This window comes from Arctopsyche grandis, chromosome 11, assembly GCF_051622035.1.
Source record: "Arctopsyche grandis isolate Sample6627 chromosome 11, ASM5162203v2, whole genome shotgun sequence".
NCBI classification, from domain to species: Eukaryota; Metazoa; Arthropoda; class Insecta; order Trichoptera; family Hydropsychidae; genus Arctopsyche; species Arctopsyche grandis.
In genome coordinates this window covers 12,443,335-12,461,070 of record NC_135365.1, presented here as the reverse complement: position 1 = coordinate 12,461,070, position 17,736 = coordinate 12,443,335, and the positions used below count along the sequence as shown (strand labels likewise).

General features: G+C 35.1%; 1 protein-coding gene across 1 annotated transcript in view; it reads right to left on the bottom strand.

Annotated features, from left to right (window-relative positions):
• Nucleotides 1-14,814, bottom strand: part of gukh (NHS actin remodeling regulator GUK-holder) — a 184,666-nt gene extending 169,852 nt beyond the window's left edge. The window contains exon 1 of the mRNA XM_077441115.1: nucleotides 14,312-14,814. Coding sequence (XP_077297241.1) covers nucleotides 14,312-14,600 — 289 coding nt within the window. The 5' untranslated portion in view covers nucleotides 14,601-14,814. The remainder of the gene's footprint in view (nucleotides 1-14,311) is intronic.
• Between the last annotated feature and the right edge of the window lie 2,922 nt (nucleotides 14,815-17,736).

Below are 17,736 nucleotides of genomic sequence, written 5' to 3'. Positions count from 1 at the left end.
TAGTACAAAAATAATAAATAAATAAATATTTAAGAGTTAATAAAAATGCAAATGGTACAAATTGAAGATTTAATCGAACAAATCGTACGTTAAATGAAGACGCCAGAAGAGACTCGCCCGCTTTTGATATTATCAAATGATGGATTCGGTGGATTCAATTTCCCATGTGATTATCAGATATACGACCAAGCCAAAATACAAATGCGATATTATGTACTTATGATACATTCAAAAGTTTTTGAATTATTACAAAAATAAAATAAAACTCATTTAGGAGTAGATTTGTTGGTTCAATTATCTTTTGAGTGCTAGTTTCTATGAACTTTAAAACTTCACATAATTAAAATTTAGAATAGCTTTCACTTTCGAACCGAATGCATGGATGGTAGCAAACGTAAAGCGCCGATTGGGAAGTAGAAAAACAACATTCTGAACACGTATTTATTATTTCAGTGTGTTTTCGAAGAAAGTGCCTAATAAAGTAAACCGCCTCTTACGTACCCAAAGTACCAAATTCAGAGCGAGTTCGAAGAATATCATCGTTCGGAGAATAAATGACAGGGGGGGGGGAGGACTGAGATGGGATGTGTCAATATGAGATTCTTCCCTCATCCCACCGAGTCCGGACCAACCACTTCCTATTTTTGGAAGATAAGGGCGCCACTTCCTCTCCGAGGGAGATGAGGGTGTGTCAGGCATTAGTACCTCACCAATCAAATTTACGGCAAAGTGGAGACGAGACGAGACGACCATTGTGTCGATGGAGTAGGTGCGAGCGTCTGTGGACGAGAACGAATCGTCGAATGCTGGTAGCATTTTTTAATAATTGATTACGACGTAGAACTACGTTTATTCGTGAGAATACATAACAGTGGTAGCGGCCTTGTAATAACAATATAATAAGTAAGCCTCATCAATACGCAATATATGTAGCACCAAAGTCAGCGACGAATTTATACCAAACTGCAACTCTGGTATTTTCATTTCTCTGGATTATGACGTAATTCAAAATATTTTTGCACCGGAAAGAAAACTGGAATGCAATAATTATGTATGTATGTGTGTTTACGCAATATTGGGTGTGTCTAGTTGGTCTAGAGAGGGGAGGGCGTTGATAAATTTGCATCATTTGTTCAGCTGAATATTGCGCCCGCTTTTGTGCAACGTTGAAGTATATTCTGTTTGTTTTGTTAGAACGCACCCGAAAAGTGGGAATAATTTAAATTGATAAATTCGACGCAAAGCGAAGACGATGAATTGTAATGAGTATTCAGCATTTTTATTTTCGTGGGGGATCAAAACGCACAATTTATCTCGAGCTCGTACTATGCGGGATCCGTCTCGTAGAATGCACCCCGTTTGAATACGAAATAAACTAATGTGAAGATAGAACAAATGTTCTCCAACATATCCTCACACAAATGGACTTTCCACACAAAAAATATAATCTTATATACTATATACAGACATATAATATATAGGAAAAATACATACATACATATCTATCCATGCTGATGAGTGATTGAATATACACTGGAATTGTGCAAAACAGAGACGAATGGAAGCGTGTTGGATCTTCATCATGTAATGGATGTTGAATACGAATTGAAATGTTGATGACACGAAAGCAGTAAGTAATGTGAAGATCATAAAAGTACACTAAAGATTGAATCTAACGTTGATCTAAGGAAGGCGAAACTTTTATTTCAAGGAAATCTACTATATGATAAGTGCATGCATTTATTTAATGGTACTGATCCGATAAAGCAGCAATAAAAGCACGTATGTAAGTAAAATGAACGAAAACAGCAAACATTTAGAATACAACTAAATATTTTATTAGAATAGACTTACGAATCACTTTGTTGGATCAAAACATAAGCGGTGAATGTACTGCATATGTAAGGAACCATTTTTTTATTTGAGAGTCACCGTTTGGTCTCAAACTAGATTATTCGACTACATCTGGAAGAAAGATTTATTCTTGCCCATTTGTCCATAAATCTCGACAAAGGGAAAAAAGGGCAGCGGGATTATTTTTGGCGGGGTTCAAAGTTAACGCGAACTTTTTGCCATACACGTGACGTCGACCATCCGGTAACCGAATACTCGCGAATATATCAAGCTTATGAACGCAGGACAAGCTTTGTACTTTTTTTTTCTTCTCCTTTTCACTTAAGACGCGTACCTACTGAAGTTTCGTGATTTATATGTAAAATATGTGCATACAAGCTGGCTCGTGTAAAATATGGCTCGTTTCCTGAAAATCAAGCGGTCGTGACGCTGAAAAGCTCCACGATAACGCGAAGACTACTTGAATTCAAAATAAAAAAATAAAAAATAGAGATGTCCTTTGAATAAATCAACGTTGTCTGCTGTCTTTCGGAGAACAATGGTGGACAAAAGCGAGCGCAATATCCTTTTATGATTTCGGTCATCTGCATACATTTCCGTATTTTTTATATAGACATTTTACGACGCTTGCAAAAATTGTGTTTTGTCATTACAGTCACAAATATTCACGGTTTATGCCCTTTTTGCAGTCAAGTAAAAATCATAAAAAAATGCTAAAAATCAGACAAAATTTACTAACAACTTTGAACTACGTTTGTACATACATATGTATTTGTACAGCCGCGGACAAATGTTTTAGGTCTCTTGTGAAAAATAGTTTTGACCGAATATACTCGGGTATTCAAAACGGTCAAAACTTGCATCGCATCTTACTAGGAATCAGTAGCGGCTCGTGAGAATTCAAAGTGGGGGGAGGGGTTGCAGAGATGAATCGTGATGTAGTAGTTAGTTGACCAAATGCAAACACAAATAGCATGCATATGTACTATACTGGGAGGGCTGCAGCCCCGCAGTCCACATGGACGACACAAATAAGATTAATGTCTATACATCTCACTCCACATATTTTTCTAATTTCGTCTACCTACATATCTTCCCTGCAGTCTTACTTTTACCCTTTTGCATTCTCTCGGATACCATTCTAGCATTTATTTTGTCATTTAATTTTTTTTGTCAAAAAAAATTATGTGATTATTATATTAAATCCAGTGATGACGTATGTACATATGTAAATATTGGACATTCTTACACAAAGTCCAATGTACTTAAAAAATGTATTGGACGTTCTATGCTAGGCATAACGGGCAGATATAGGAAACGGAATAAGTGGGTGAGAAGTATCGCAAACGTAATTGATTCAGTGAAGAGAATGAAGATATTGAAATGGTAATGGGCGGGTCACGTAGCTAGAAAAATGAACGAAAGAATGATACCCAAGAGAAAGTAAAAGGGTGAAAGGAAGGTTGTAGGGACATTTATGGGATGAGATGGATGATATGTAGTTGCGAAAACAGAGACGAATGGAAGCGTCTTGGAGATGTCGTCATCCCTTAGTGGATGACTGTACATACATACATGAAGATGATGATGATAACATCTCAAATATGTAGTGACAAAATATATAATATAATACAGACATATGAGAAACTGAAATTCAATTTTGGTATAAGTATACAAATAAAATATCTGATCACATCAACATACCGATTACATTAACGGCCACTGACGATCATACTAATGTGCACATTGACTTCGCAATTAGCATAAATTAATAAGACGGGTCATTTCGCGGTGCGATTATACGTATTTTTACAACGATCGTTCGCATACAATATTATTACAAGTTTGAGTCGAGTAAAAATGTTGCATTAACATAAATTTTCTCATACGCGAACGAGTCGCTAATTAAAAGCGGCATTTTCGAATGTGACCTTTAAGATGAAATTGGCGGGGGCGAAAAAATAATAATGTACCAAAAAAGCGTATCATTTACTCGAGTTTAAATTGAAATTGATCCAAACGCCAACAGAGTCGTATTTTAATTTGGAATAATAGTTGACTTTATATTCGCTTGCATTTGCGCGATCAAATTCAATTGCAAGTTTTATTGCCGAGTAAAATGTATGCTGTTTTGCGGTCGGCATATATGATATATAATACGCATCTCGATTTGCTCAAATAATCACGCATAGGCGTCGATTTCGAAACACCCTGTAGGAAAAGCACGTTTATTACGGTGATCTGGTAATGATGATAAATGCGTATAGGTTTCACCTGATGACCGGTTATTACGTCTTATTGACGCGCACACAAGATTTTAACCTTTTGAATGGAGTTATTTATGTTTAATTGATAAAATCAGGTATATGCATGTAGCACGTGCTTTACATACGTGTATAGAAATATTTTCAAATCAAAAGATCGTCTATTTTCAGCTTCTACTGGAGACGAGGACCAAACAAAATATTTTCACGCTGTTCAGATTTTAAATGAGAAATGGAACGATTTTGTAACCGGATGGGTTATGACAGTCAAATGGCTATTTTCACAACTCAGAAAGTCTCATTTGAGATTCGTCGTAATTATGGAGCTTAACAGAGTCACACTTAGTTAAGTCAGCAGACCATTGGAATCGCGAAAGGAAGGTTCGTGGTTCGATTTTTGATACGCTTGGAAGAATTATTTGAAGGTTTTGAAACACTTGAGCAATATTTCGATGCAATTAAAAGCAATCGAAGCTTACTGATGCTATCTTATGAACATTGATTGCATTTAGGATTATTCCTACCCAACATGACATTAAGGTTCCTTCTTTTAATCACATTTTAAACATCCAAAAGATAGCGAGAACTATTCGTAGCGCAGTTTTATCCATAAAATCAAATGTAAAATGCTCGTCTTAAAGTAAAAAGTCAAATCAAAGTCGACATCAATTTATTAAATTTATATTTTTACCATGGTTCCACTACAGGTTGCACCAAACCATTCATCTGATTTCAATAAGAAATCAGACTCTGGTAGGAAACGATCGACAGATATCCAAGTCTGACTAGCAGCACTACAGAAATACTTCGAATAAAATATTAATTTTAAATCGAGGTCAAAACAGGACTTGAACCCTGGACCTTTCGGTGGTTGGCATTAAGGCAACCATCGAGATATGCTAATGTCTAATATAATGATTGATAATAACTATGAGGAAGTTTTTGTATAAGTATACATAAGCTTTTGAATATAAAGGTTTAGGTTTAATCAAAACAAGGCAAAAAAAGCTTCATAGGTGGAAGAAATACGACTGTACATATGTAAATATATACTATATACTATGTATATACATACATACATATGTATATACTATGGCATATGTATATATTTACAAAATTAAAACAAACAGGAAGTTTCATATCATATTTGCCTCCACCAAAAAGTTAATTTCTGGATCAGATCAAAGAACATCTACATATGTCAGTGTTTCACAACGTTTCCAATGTTTGGGGGGGGGGGGGGGAGGATTGGCAATCAGCTAATCATTAATGTTTGTTACATATTTTTTTCCATTTTTATCGAAACCAGTTTTTGATAACAATTGAGATTTCTGAAAAAATTAGTTTTTATCAAAAAAGTTTTGGAAAGACGTCAAAGAAAAGTCACTGAGCAATAATACTGTTAGTAATAGAATATATGAGATGGGGTGTAAAAATACCACTAATTGTAAAGTTGAGAACAAGAAAATTCTCAATACAGATGGATGAATCAACTTTAAGGGACATTATGGGTATTGATGGGTTATGTTGGTTCACGAATTTCATTTATTTTTAGAATTTGGTGAGAGGGGGGAGGGGGCATGAAGATTTTTGAGAAATTGAGGAAGTTTGGCGTTTTCACAAAAAGGCTGAGAAGCACTGTTATTGTCGTTTTTTATTTCAAGAAGAACAAAACCTAAATTCTAATTCAAAACGAGAAATGATACTTAAAAACATCTTAATAATAATAAAAAAAAGTGAAAAGACAATGCGAGAAGTCAAGTCCACCACTTGTGGAATAACAAGGTTAAACGACAGTTATGACGCACAAAAAAATATTTTGACTTTCGTTTTTTATTGTAAATCGAATCGTATAGAAAAAGAAGCATTTGAATTGAATTACCTACATATATGTATATTCGAAAAAAATGAAAGAAAACTTGCAACACTGCGATCGCGTGCAAAAATGTCCGATCTGTAAAAACGCCATGTGCCAAAAAGTCAAATATGTATGTATGTACTAAGAACGCACACCTGTACAGTAATATATTGAATGAGAAAAAATTTCAAAAGAAAAACACATAATATAGGAATAGAAATCGCCACAACAATAGATATAACTAACCGACAATAGTGCACGCGAGTTGTAACTGCTTTGTATTGCACATTATATGATAACTATTGTGCAATTTTACGGGTCAATAGTACACGGGTCGATAGGCGCCGATATGGAATAAAAATTACCATTAAAAAAAAAATGTGTAAACGTTATACATACATAGTATTGTTGAATCTCATCAAGATTGTGCACAAATTTTGCACGCCCGATAAATTTCAGTCGGCCACAACAAAAGGGTTAAGTCTTCGAACGAATCGAATTATGGTTGATCAGAGCCGCTAAGACTTTCGGAATGGTCCCAAATTGGATCTGGTTGAATCCGTTGAAGTTGAATTCGTCGGATTCTGTTTCTGGTTCCATCCGAAAATATGACCGATACGTGATATTTATGCTGCTTTTATGTGTGAGATTGTGAGCGTATCCAGAAAATGGAGCCATGTGTTCGATAATAACCTGTCAGTCACGAGTGTGGATAAAAATATACCGGGGAGAACCTTGCACTTCCTACAATGATTAAATATAGAAAATCATCGTCCACTAATGCAAAACTACTAACGTCTATAAATTTATTAATGGATTTGATACGCTTCATATTATCTTGGATTTAAGTGCAATTTGTCTGCTTTTAACAGATACAAACTAGCATTATAACTTTGGTTGAAAATTGTCTGAACAGCTTTGTCTTCGATTCAATATATTTATGTAATAGTTAAGTGAAATTACGAAGCGAGAGACTACAAGAAGACGTGATTAAAATCATGGAAAATTTATTTTTGAATAGTATATTTAGATACTAATCTCTCATCATCAAACTATTGTTAAAATTGAAATGCATAATGTAAATTCCACGAAGGGTACTCTGATCGTAAAATATCAATACTCCGGACAAAAAATCCTTCTAAAAGCATCAAAGCACAAAAGGAAGAAAATAGAAAAGATAATAGGCTGTTGATCTTTTACGACAGATTAACAATCTTCGTTTGAAGATCGTTAATCTGTCTTTATATATTAACAGAAAAGTTATACGCATAACAATAACATAAACTATGTAATCACTATCACCATCATCATTCACAGAGATGAAGGTTTCTCCAACATGCATCCATTCGTCTCTCTTTTGGGCAACTATAATACATTTCTTACACACATTTTTTTTCGAATTTCATCCACCTATCTCCCCTGCGGCCTCCCTTGAACTGTTTTACATTCTCTCGGGTAGCATTTGAGCACTTCTTTCAACCGTTCTTCTAGCTACGCGTCCTATTTCCATTTCAATCCTCGCCATTAAATCAACCGCCTTACTTAAATAGTCATACTTCTCAACCAAGTATTTCGTTTTCTATCTATCTTCGTTATGCTCAGCATACAGCGTTCCACAATTCTTTGAGTACATTGGATTTTATGTAGCTTTTTGACATTTAATGCCCAAGTTTCACATCCATATATTATCATTGACAAGACACCGATAGATCTTTTTCTTCAGGCAGTGGCATTTTAGATTTGAAAACGGCAATTATTCGCCCAAATGTACTCCATTCTAATTTAATACGCCTCTTTAGTACAGGACATGTCGATGATTCGCGCTAGATATAAATAATTGTCAACTACTTCTAATGTCTTATTGTTTAATATAATAAAACTATGTAATATGATTATAAAATATTCAAGAGTACAATTTCATACGAGAATTTTATGTAACACAATTCTTGAGACGAACAGAAAATGAGATGGGATAAGTCGTATTGTGACTCCCATCCTAAAATGAGACGAAAGTGTAGTTAAATGATAGAAAATACCGTTTGGAGTTATTTTTTGTGGTAGTAAAATTTGAGAAAGGGACATCTCAGGTACTCACAATTCTATACTACCGACTCGCTCACCTGGATCAAGGGATTGTTGTTAAGGCACAACGTTGCCCATTTAAGCACGTCCGTGCAAAATAAAAGGAAAAATATCATGGCAATCCTCGCATTATGTGCGAACCATCCGTCAATGGATTAAAAACCAACCCTTTCGATAATGTGCGAAAAACGTTTGCCGAAAGGCTCAAATGGAACATTTGCGTCGAAATTTATTGATCAGCTGGACGTGCAATATTGTATATTATTTCAGTTGAGTTATTGTATTATAGATAGGTGTGAAAAATGATCTGCGACTGAGACACTACAAAGACTCTAGGTCTATATAGAGCACTAGAACTGTAGAAGTTTCTAGATTTCTGTACTGAAAAGAAGACAGATACGCATTTTAACAAGAGCTTTTGGATGAATACGAGCATACTCGAATTCCTTTATGTTTTAAGTGTAAGAAATAACAGGCAAGTACAAATTATTGGCCGCGGCCTCGTTCGCAATACACCTCAAGGACCTCGGGTATCTACCGCGAAGTACACGAAACAATGCATGATGTATCGATAGTGGAGGAGAGGAGAATACAAATAAAAAAAGAGTCCAAACAGCGTAAACCAGTTCTGCCGACATGAGAATAACTAAAAAAAAAATGGAAGAAGAATCTATACGCCACATACCATTCAAAAGATCCAGAACAAAAAAGTGGCCTTAGGGTATATACACCTATATATAACACATATAGGAGGGACTGTGAGAAATGTAAAGATCGGGGGAAGGCGGTTCTGTTTGGTCCAGTCGCACGTTTCCTGATGTTCTGTTCAATTCTACATAAATCAATATACTACGTATGTATCTAAAGGTGGCCATTCACGCAGATATACATATGTCTGATAGAAGTTGATCTGTCGTAGTGTTTTATTAGAGACTAGCAACTCGTCTGCCAACAAATGTAGTTTTTAATCACAGCACAATATGTACGATCTTTCAAAGACTCAAAATATTATTGAATGAAATCACAATACTTTGTCAGTTCAATTCCTTTTACAAACTATTCGTCGAAATGTCAACGGGCAAAATAATTTACAGCCATTATTTATCCACTGCTGGATGAAGGCCTCAATAAGGGTGAAGACCCATACATAGAAGACACAGAAGGTTTTTTTTCGATAAGTTTCGCTTATATTTCTTCAAATATGGTAATCAATGTGCAGAAAAAACACCCCTAGCCCATACACATACATGGTACACAGTCCCAAAAATCACCCCCTGGAGTGTTTTTGGTGATATTTTATCCTTGCTTGGCAGTCATCGATAACGGTGAATCCAATATTTGAAGAAATGTAGGAGAAACTTGTAGGTTATACATATATAGATATGCATACACGTGCGATTTCCCAAATATATGCATTCTGCACGTGCAACTGTTCCGAACTAACGGAACACCCACTGTTTAGAAGCCAATTTAGAATTCTGTTTAGAAGCCCTAAGTATTACCGAAATTTTGTTTTTTGCCAATGACCCAAAAGATTCTCAGAAACGAATAAAAAATACTTGTCTCTAACTAGGACATATTCCTTAACCAGAGATTGTACGACTACGGACTATTCTGCCGACGAATATCAACGTGAATACCCACCATTAGAGGATAAGAAACGTGTGTGGGCAGCTTCTAAATCGTGAGTCACACACTTCGATAAGTCCAGGTTGGTGTAAATTGATATGCATCTGGTGTTTGCACCTATAGTAGAAGTGTGCGATATTTCTCGGATTCGAAGTGAAAACATGGTCGGTTTTGGAACGTGCGGTTATGAATGGACAATCGATATGACAACTTACGGACATGCATACGTATTGACACAATAGACAGTTATGCAAGAAAAAATTACCATGTTTATGGAACGATGACTCAATAGAGTGGAGATAATGTTTTTTTTTATCAACGTTAAATGAATTCGGAATTGGAGTAAAATGTTACATCGCAAAACACCTTTGACCTCTACATACACTATGGACAATGGTGCGTTTGTCAGAGGAAGACCTACTCAATGATATGTATGTATGTATATCCACGAATAACGACTATGTTTAATTTAATATGTATGTAAGTATATAATAAATATTTGAAGTCTAAAAGTATGTTGACACAATTGACGATTGTACAAATGTGTTGTATTAAATCAATAGATTTATTTTTTTAGTCTATTTGTGTTAAGAGTGTGTTTCGCGGAATTCCAAATCGCTTCCATGGTGTCACAGATAAACATTTCTAAACGACATTTAGATTGAAATGTAAGATAAGGATGTCTCTGTTAAAGAAACGGTCATTTATTTATATTTCCAATGATCGGTATTGGTCTGTTCGTGAATTTATTCAACTTTATAATTGAAACGATTGTGTAACAATGGCGTTATACATTTTATGCGCGATACGATTATAAATGCTTATGCTTATGCTTATTACTGTGCATGCATACGCTTATAACTTCCTTATTTATTAATCGATTTAATTATTTTTTTATTTATAAGCTTCACTCTGTTAGTTCAGTGACATTTCTGGCCGTCAAAAAATTGTGATTTGATTTTGAACCACTTCCACTCTTCAGATCGCTTTGATATCTTAATGACATATTAAAGGTCTGACCGCACTATGCGTCTGCGACATGAACGGCATCGTGCGGCCAAATATTGTTTGTATGAAATTGTATGAGATATAACGCACGCGACAGAGTTGCCTTTTGTATCAACTTTGCCGTGTTGTGTCGTGCTGCAGCAGTCGACGGCCGTATAGTGCGGTCAGACCTTAATTCGCTTTGATATCTTAAAGATATTAGCTAACATCGAAGTAAGTTAATGTCTCCGACATAAGTTAGAGGAGTTTAATAATTAACGAATTCGTCAAAAACTACATCGGAATCTTGTGCCAGATTGAAGAGATGACAGTTAGCTATCCAAACACGTCTTTCTGCCGCCCCTTCAAAACTTATCTCAAAGATCGGCGTTGGGACGATGCTTTTTGCACAAAAAATGGTTAACCATGTTTTTTTGCTCTCATGCTTTGTACGGTGATGGAGAGGTCTATTGTTATTTTAAATACACCAAGTTAACGCCGAAGTCTGCTTATAACAGTTATATTTTTCACTCTCATCTCATATAAACTAATTAAATGCATCGTATTCAGATATTTTATGTATGTGTTCTGTAATTCCTTTCCAAAACCGACGGTTGAAATATCAACGAGCACAACACCAATAGATCACCATGGTCAATTTAAAGAGCGGACCCAGAGCGCGCTGTTCATTGTTCACATGTTGTAAATCCATTGTTAAAGGTTTGCCGAACCTTTTTTACAAAGCATTTTCAATAATGGAACAATAGACGGCGCGCTTACGGTCCTACCTCTAATGATCATTTACAGCCATTCATCATCCACTGCTGGGTGAAGATCTTTCTAAAATTATTCCATTCATCTCCGTTTTGAGCAACTCTTATCCATTTCTTCCCACACATTTTTTTCTGATATCATCTAGCCATCGTCCTTGCAACCATCCTTTCCCCCCTTTTACATCCTCTCGGGTAACTTTCGAGCACTTCTTCCTTCCATTCTTCTAGCTACGTAACCCACCCATTGCCATTTAAATCTCTACTCTCACAATTACATCAACCACCTTTGACTGATTTCATCCACCCATAGCCTTCTGTGCATCCTTTAACATTCTCTCGGGAACCAATCGAGCACTTCTTTCGAACGTTCTTCTAGATACGTGACCCACCCACTGCCATTTCAATCTCCACTCTCACAATTACATCAAACACCTTTGTAATACTTCTCACCCACGTAATCTGTTTTATACCTCTTCTCGTTGTGCTAAGCACACAGCGTTTCATACTTCTTTGAGAGCAATGCCTAAGTTTCGCATCCATACAACATTAAATTTCGTTTTGTTTGTTTCTGCCGCTAAAAATAACAGACGGAGCAAATACATTTCGACAAAAAAGATAGCCTGAGGTTATGAAAAACTAGTGAATGAATGCAATCCATACAAGAAATAAATCACAAGAGCATTTTTACACCATGTAGAGTGAGTTTCCTGTAATAAATTTGAAAGGCACAGTATGTATTTGTCAATTTCATAGACTTTCGAAATGAACAACAACGTAGTGTTGCGAATATGTATTCAAAGTCATAAAATGAGTTTTATGCATCACTTTGACACGTGATTGTGAAGCGATTGTGCGCTTCCTGTGGCCCAGGTAAAAACCAGGTGTATTTGTTCTCTTTGTGGGGCACGCATGACCCGGCACTGTCGTATCCGGACAGACAGACAGAACAAAAGGTATATATATACAAACGAATTACAAAAAAAAAAGAAAATCAAACGATAATGAACAACATTTGCAACAAGCAGATGCAGTGAACGAAGCACTTTGCAATTGACACTGAAACCAACCCCAACTTGTATCAAATAGAAGGGTTTCATCGGCGAAAATAACCAAGAAGATGTCGATTGCTATAACCACATATGGAATGCGAACGGCTTATCAACATTGGAAGCCTTGAATAGTTCAAAAGCAGATATGTTTTTTTTTTTTAAATGCATATGTACATTCAACTTTGATAAATATATGGTAGTTCTTCATAATACCCGGTGTAGTGAAGGGAAGAACGGTTCAATAAACGTTTAATTAATGATCGTGTCGATTAAAAATCGGTTTTTGCTCCTCGTTCATTGGTATTTTATCCATGTTGTATTATAAAGTTTATGTATTTCACCTTGAACCTAGAACGCAGCGAGATCAGACGGTAAATCAACTCCCACTACTTGATATTGGTAGCTGATTGTTAAAAAAAAAAAACAAAATTTTTTAAAGACAATAAAACATTTTAGAAACTGTCTTAATAAACTATTCCAACTAACGTTTAAAAGTATATGCCACTAATAAACAACGCCGAGACAAATGGTAGATAATAAAAAACGAGCGCTTTGTAACTATCACTGTTTGATAATGTGTTACGACCCAAAAGATTTAAGTTGAACTGTAAGAAGTATAGGACAAATAGGGCTATAACTACACTGCAAATAATTATACACGTTCCAACAGTGTTGAAAGCAAGAGAGCAACAAAAAAAAGTTTTTTCTAAGAAGTTAGCAATAGCCATAAAGCCTCAAAATCAAATTGCCGTAATAACCATCCGATATAATAGATCAAATCAACTCTATATATTCAGGGCAAAAGCGATTCTAACATCGATACATACCTCAGATACTAAAATTTAACAAAATTACTGCAAAACAGGTTTTTTTTACCTATCTAATTTAACCGAATTGACTTGTACAAGCAACCTTGTGAATAACTTTTGTATAGAACAGTTTTAAAACTTATGAAATTTAGTTCCTGCCGTTGATTGTTCAAAAGGCGACGATTTGAGGATGTTCAAAAAGTTATCATGTAGGTTGATTCCGTTATGCAAAACTAATAAAATCCACAGATAAAGCGATTTGCCTGTTGTAAATATCGTTTTAACTGTTTGCGATATTTCTATCGTAGTTTGCGGTACTACAAAAAATTGCTCAATTTGTTATAGATAGGAAAATAAAATCTTTGACACGTGATAATAAATATAGGTTTTTCATTCCAAATTGACATTGAAAAGGGGTGGGTCAATTTGAAATGAAAAACCTGTAAAACTAGAGCGTTTGGTTCAATGTTTGATAATATTAAGTTCTTGAAGATTTTCTATGTATATTATACGTACATATTTATTACTACTAGAAATCGTCCTAATTGTTACTACGACAAATAATTGATTGTAACAACATTTAATATATGGATACATATATTCAAGGGGCTAAAGATTCTACTCAGATGTTGATAAGATCATTTTAGGCCAGTCAAAAAATAAATATCGATTCATTATTTGATATGGAAATATGTAATTGCACTATACGAAACTACGCAGACAAATGCAGCTATAAAAATGATATTTTAAATATTGTATTAACTATTTTTAGAACACCTATACGGTTGGACACACCTGTTCATACTTCATACATAACAATCATGCATTGCATACATATTACGTGCATTATTCAACCGAAGCATTGCTACAATTATAATATTTACAGAAATAAAATGAAAATAAATTCAAATTTAATATTGAAGAGCGTTCATTTGTTTAAAGTTTCGGTGGGCGAGAACGCGGCGCTCAACGGCCAGTTTGAATTAAAAAAAATTGGAATACTCACGGACTGGGACTTTCTTGGGGTCGAACAGGTCGACTCTCTCCTCGACCTTGGCTATCTTGAGCTTGATGGCTTTGGACCTGTCGCTGACCTGGTCCAGCCGCAGCGTCAGATCTTCGAAGATGTCGTTGGCGAGGACCACCAGAGAAGCGAGCTGCCGAAGGGCGTTGCTGAGGGTGCAGTTGGTGACGGCCAGCAGCTCGTCGTCCTTCACCCTGGCCACGCCGTCTGCGTCCCTCAGGCTCGTCCTCGACAGGTACTTGGGCTCGACGACGCGCAACACGAACGGCATCTTGCCAATATATTCAATTATTATTATTATACTTTTTTGCACACACTAACGGCGATGCGACGACATCGCGACACTTCACATCGTATCACACTGAACTTTGCGACGAATTCGCGCGCCCTGTGAAAGTTTGTTCCGCAACGGAGCAGAATTTGAGTACACCCCTACCAACAACCGGCTCGCGCGACGAACGCGCGGGATTAAACTGCCTGTGAGTAAACTTGTGCCGCGAGTCTGTAGCGGTAGCCATGACAACAAAACACGTGCGCCTCGTTTCGACGTTGTCGCTGTTGCCATCTACCGGCCGATCTTGCATTCGGTACAATGTCGTTTTGTCGATAAAGCAAATAACTGCTATACCGCCAGTGAACCTTAAGCTTTCCGTTTGGTGTGGAAAGATTTTGAAATCACTTTTTATAAAATTCGATAGATGACACTTAAATAAATAATTTAAAGCTAACCCTGACATGAAAATAATAATAAATGAATTGGTAATAATTCAATAGGGAATAATCCACCTCAAACCCAGATTTCACTCGGAGAATAAATTTTTATAATATTACCTCATTTAATAGTACAGTGATGGCGAACCTATGACCCGTAGGTCAGACATTAACCCAAAAAGGCTTTTTGAATGACCCACGTGTTGACACGTGCAAATTGAAAAAAAATACTAATATCGTTGAAAGGGAGGTGTACCGGTCTTGAAATTTTTAGTGAATTTAATAATAGATTTAAAAAAATGGATGTCAACTTACAGAAAATTGTTTCTGTAACAACAGACGGAGCTACCAATATCATGGGAAAAAATATTGGTTTTATTCAGCAGCTTAAGCAAACTATTAGACATTCTCTGATTGAATTTCATTGTATAGTACATCAGCAAGTTTTATGTGCGAAGCAAGATTTAAAAAAAATCCAAGGTAATGCCAGTTGTAATAAAAGTCATCAATTTCATAAATGCAGGAGGTCTTTATATACTAGAATTTGCACAATTATTATTAGAAGAAATTGGGTGCCAATTAAGGCTTCCAATCCCGGGATCCCGGTGTTTTCTGGTACCGTGAATCCCGGTGCTGAAACTAGTCTGAATACCGGGATTACGGTGCTGGCAGAAATTTCTTTAAAAATATTATTTTTACAAAAATAATATGGAAAAAAACATAAAACAACACTATATATGTATAATGAACAATGGTGGAATGAGCAATGACAGTCATAGTCCATTTGTTTGCCATGCGTTTCGACGCCGGCTTGCCGTTTCCCAGTATTGTGTCCTAGATATTGTGCTCAACCACAATTATATTTGAAGCATATTTTAACGGATTCGAACTCAGAATCGACCACTAATCACATTTTCGTGATCTAGAAAAAAAATGTGTGTGTGTGTGTGTGTGTGTGTGTGTGTGTGTGTGTGTGTGTGTGTGTGTGTGTGTGTGTGTGTGTGTCTGTGTTTCTGTGTGAGACGTGAGTATCTGTATGTTTATTGTGTGTCAGTGTATTTTGTGGATTTTTTGAACACTGTTCGTCCTATCGAACTGAAACTTAGTATTGGTTACTGTAATTTTTATCGACCGGAAATGGTACCTCCTTATAGGTGTCTTCTTTCTTTTTTAGTTTTTGAATTAAATTATCTCCGAAACCACTCATCAAATCGGACTGAAATTTCTTACTTGTAATAGAAATTATTAATATTATACCCAATATTTTTTCCTAAACCGAAAATAGTACTTTTAATTTAGAGAATCAAGATTTTTATGTTTTTCTCTTAGAAAAACATAAAAATCTTTAATTTATTGAACTGAAATTTTACCAAGTTATGTATAAAAGTTGGTAAGCATCGGTCAACCAGAAGTACTTTATTTAATTAAATTTTCGGATGTGTTTTATTTAATCTTAGCCAAACTCTTAAAATTAGTACGTCAATATGGGAGTATTTTTTGCGTGAAACGTCAGAGTTTGCAAAATGCAATTGAACGTTTTTGAAATATGAAAACATGCAATTGAGTTTTTTTTTCTTATACATTTGAAATCCGGGTGCTAGCACCGGGATTCCGGGATCGGAAATTTCTAGCACCGCAATCCCGGTGCTGAAGTAACCTTCCGGGATTGGAAGCCCTAGTGCAAATATTGGGGGATTTTTATGTACAACAATGTTATATGGCTCAGCTGCGGTTAAGTTCTCGATCGGTTTGTCAATTTATTAGAAGAAATAACGCTCTTTTTGAACCAAACAATAGTTATGTCGAATTTTCAAATATACATAGATTGGTTAAATCATTTAAAGTTCTGCATTTATTTCATTAGCAAATAAAATATTTTGAATGAATTAAACTACCAAAATACGGTTATGGAATTTTATTTATTTAATCATTTATGGAAAGCGTTACATCTGTTTTTTTTAACACATTCTCATTTACAAAACATTCATTAAGTACATCAAATTGCTATTACATAGTTGTAATACATATAATAAACACAACTGTAAATGTTACTATGTATGATAGAATAATGAGAGTAAGCGTTTCATTTGGGAAACTTTCAAAGCTAGAAGATTAAACGAATTTTCATAGAGTTTATATTGGAAAAAAGTATTCAATCTTTTTTTTTAAGAATTTTGGAGAAATCTAAAAACATGTATGTATATAATAATTTAAATATAATATTTTAAAAAGGGTTTATTGGTATAGTTCCAATTAAAATAAGGCCAAATTTATTAAAGTGTCAGTTGTATAAGAATCAAAACTTAAGAAATTAATGTAACTTCACTCTTGAAACGTCTTAGAAACATATTTTTTTAAATATAAAAGCTTTGGTGTTTCACAAGTCTTGCACAATACATTAAGCGTTTATATATATATTTAAGACATCATTTCATAAAAGTTTTTGATTGAACACACACATTCATATATGATTTTATATATTTATAAAATAAAAGAGAGTTTATTCACATTAAGTGTGAATTGAAAGAATTTACTGGTCATCAACACAACTGTAAAATATATTAAACAATAATTTTTCACAATTGTTTCCACATTCACATAATAAAAAGTTTATTTCTAATTTACCAATTATACAAATACATTTAATTTTAATATGATTCAATGCTGTCACAATCTAGGATTTTAAATATTATCAC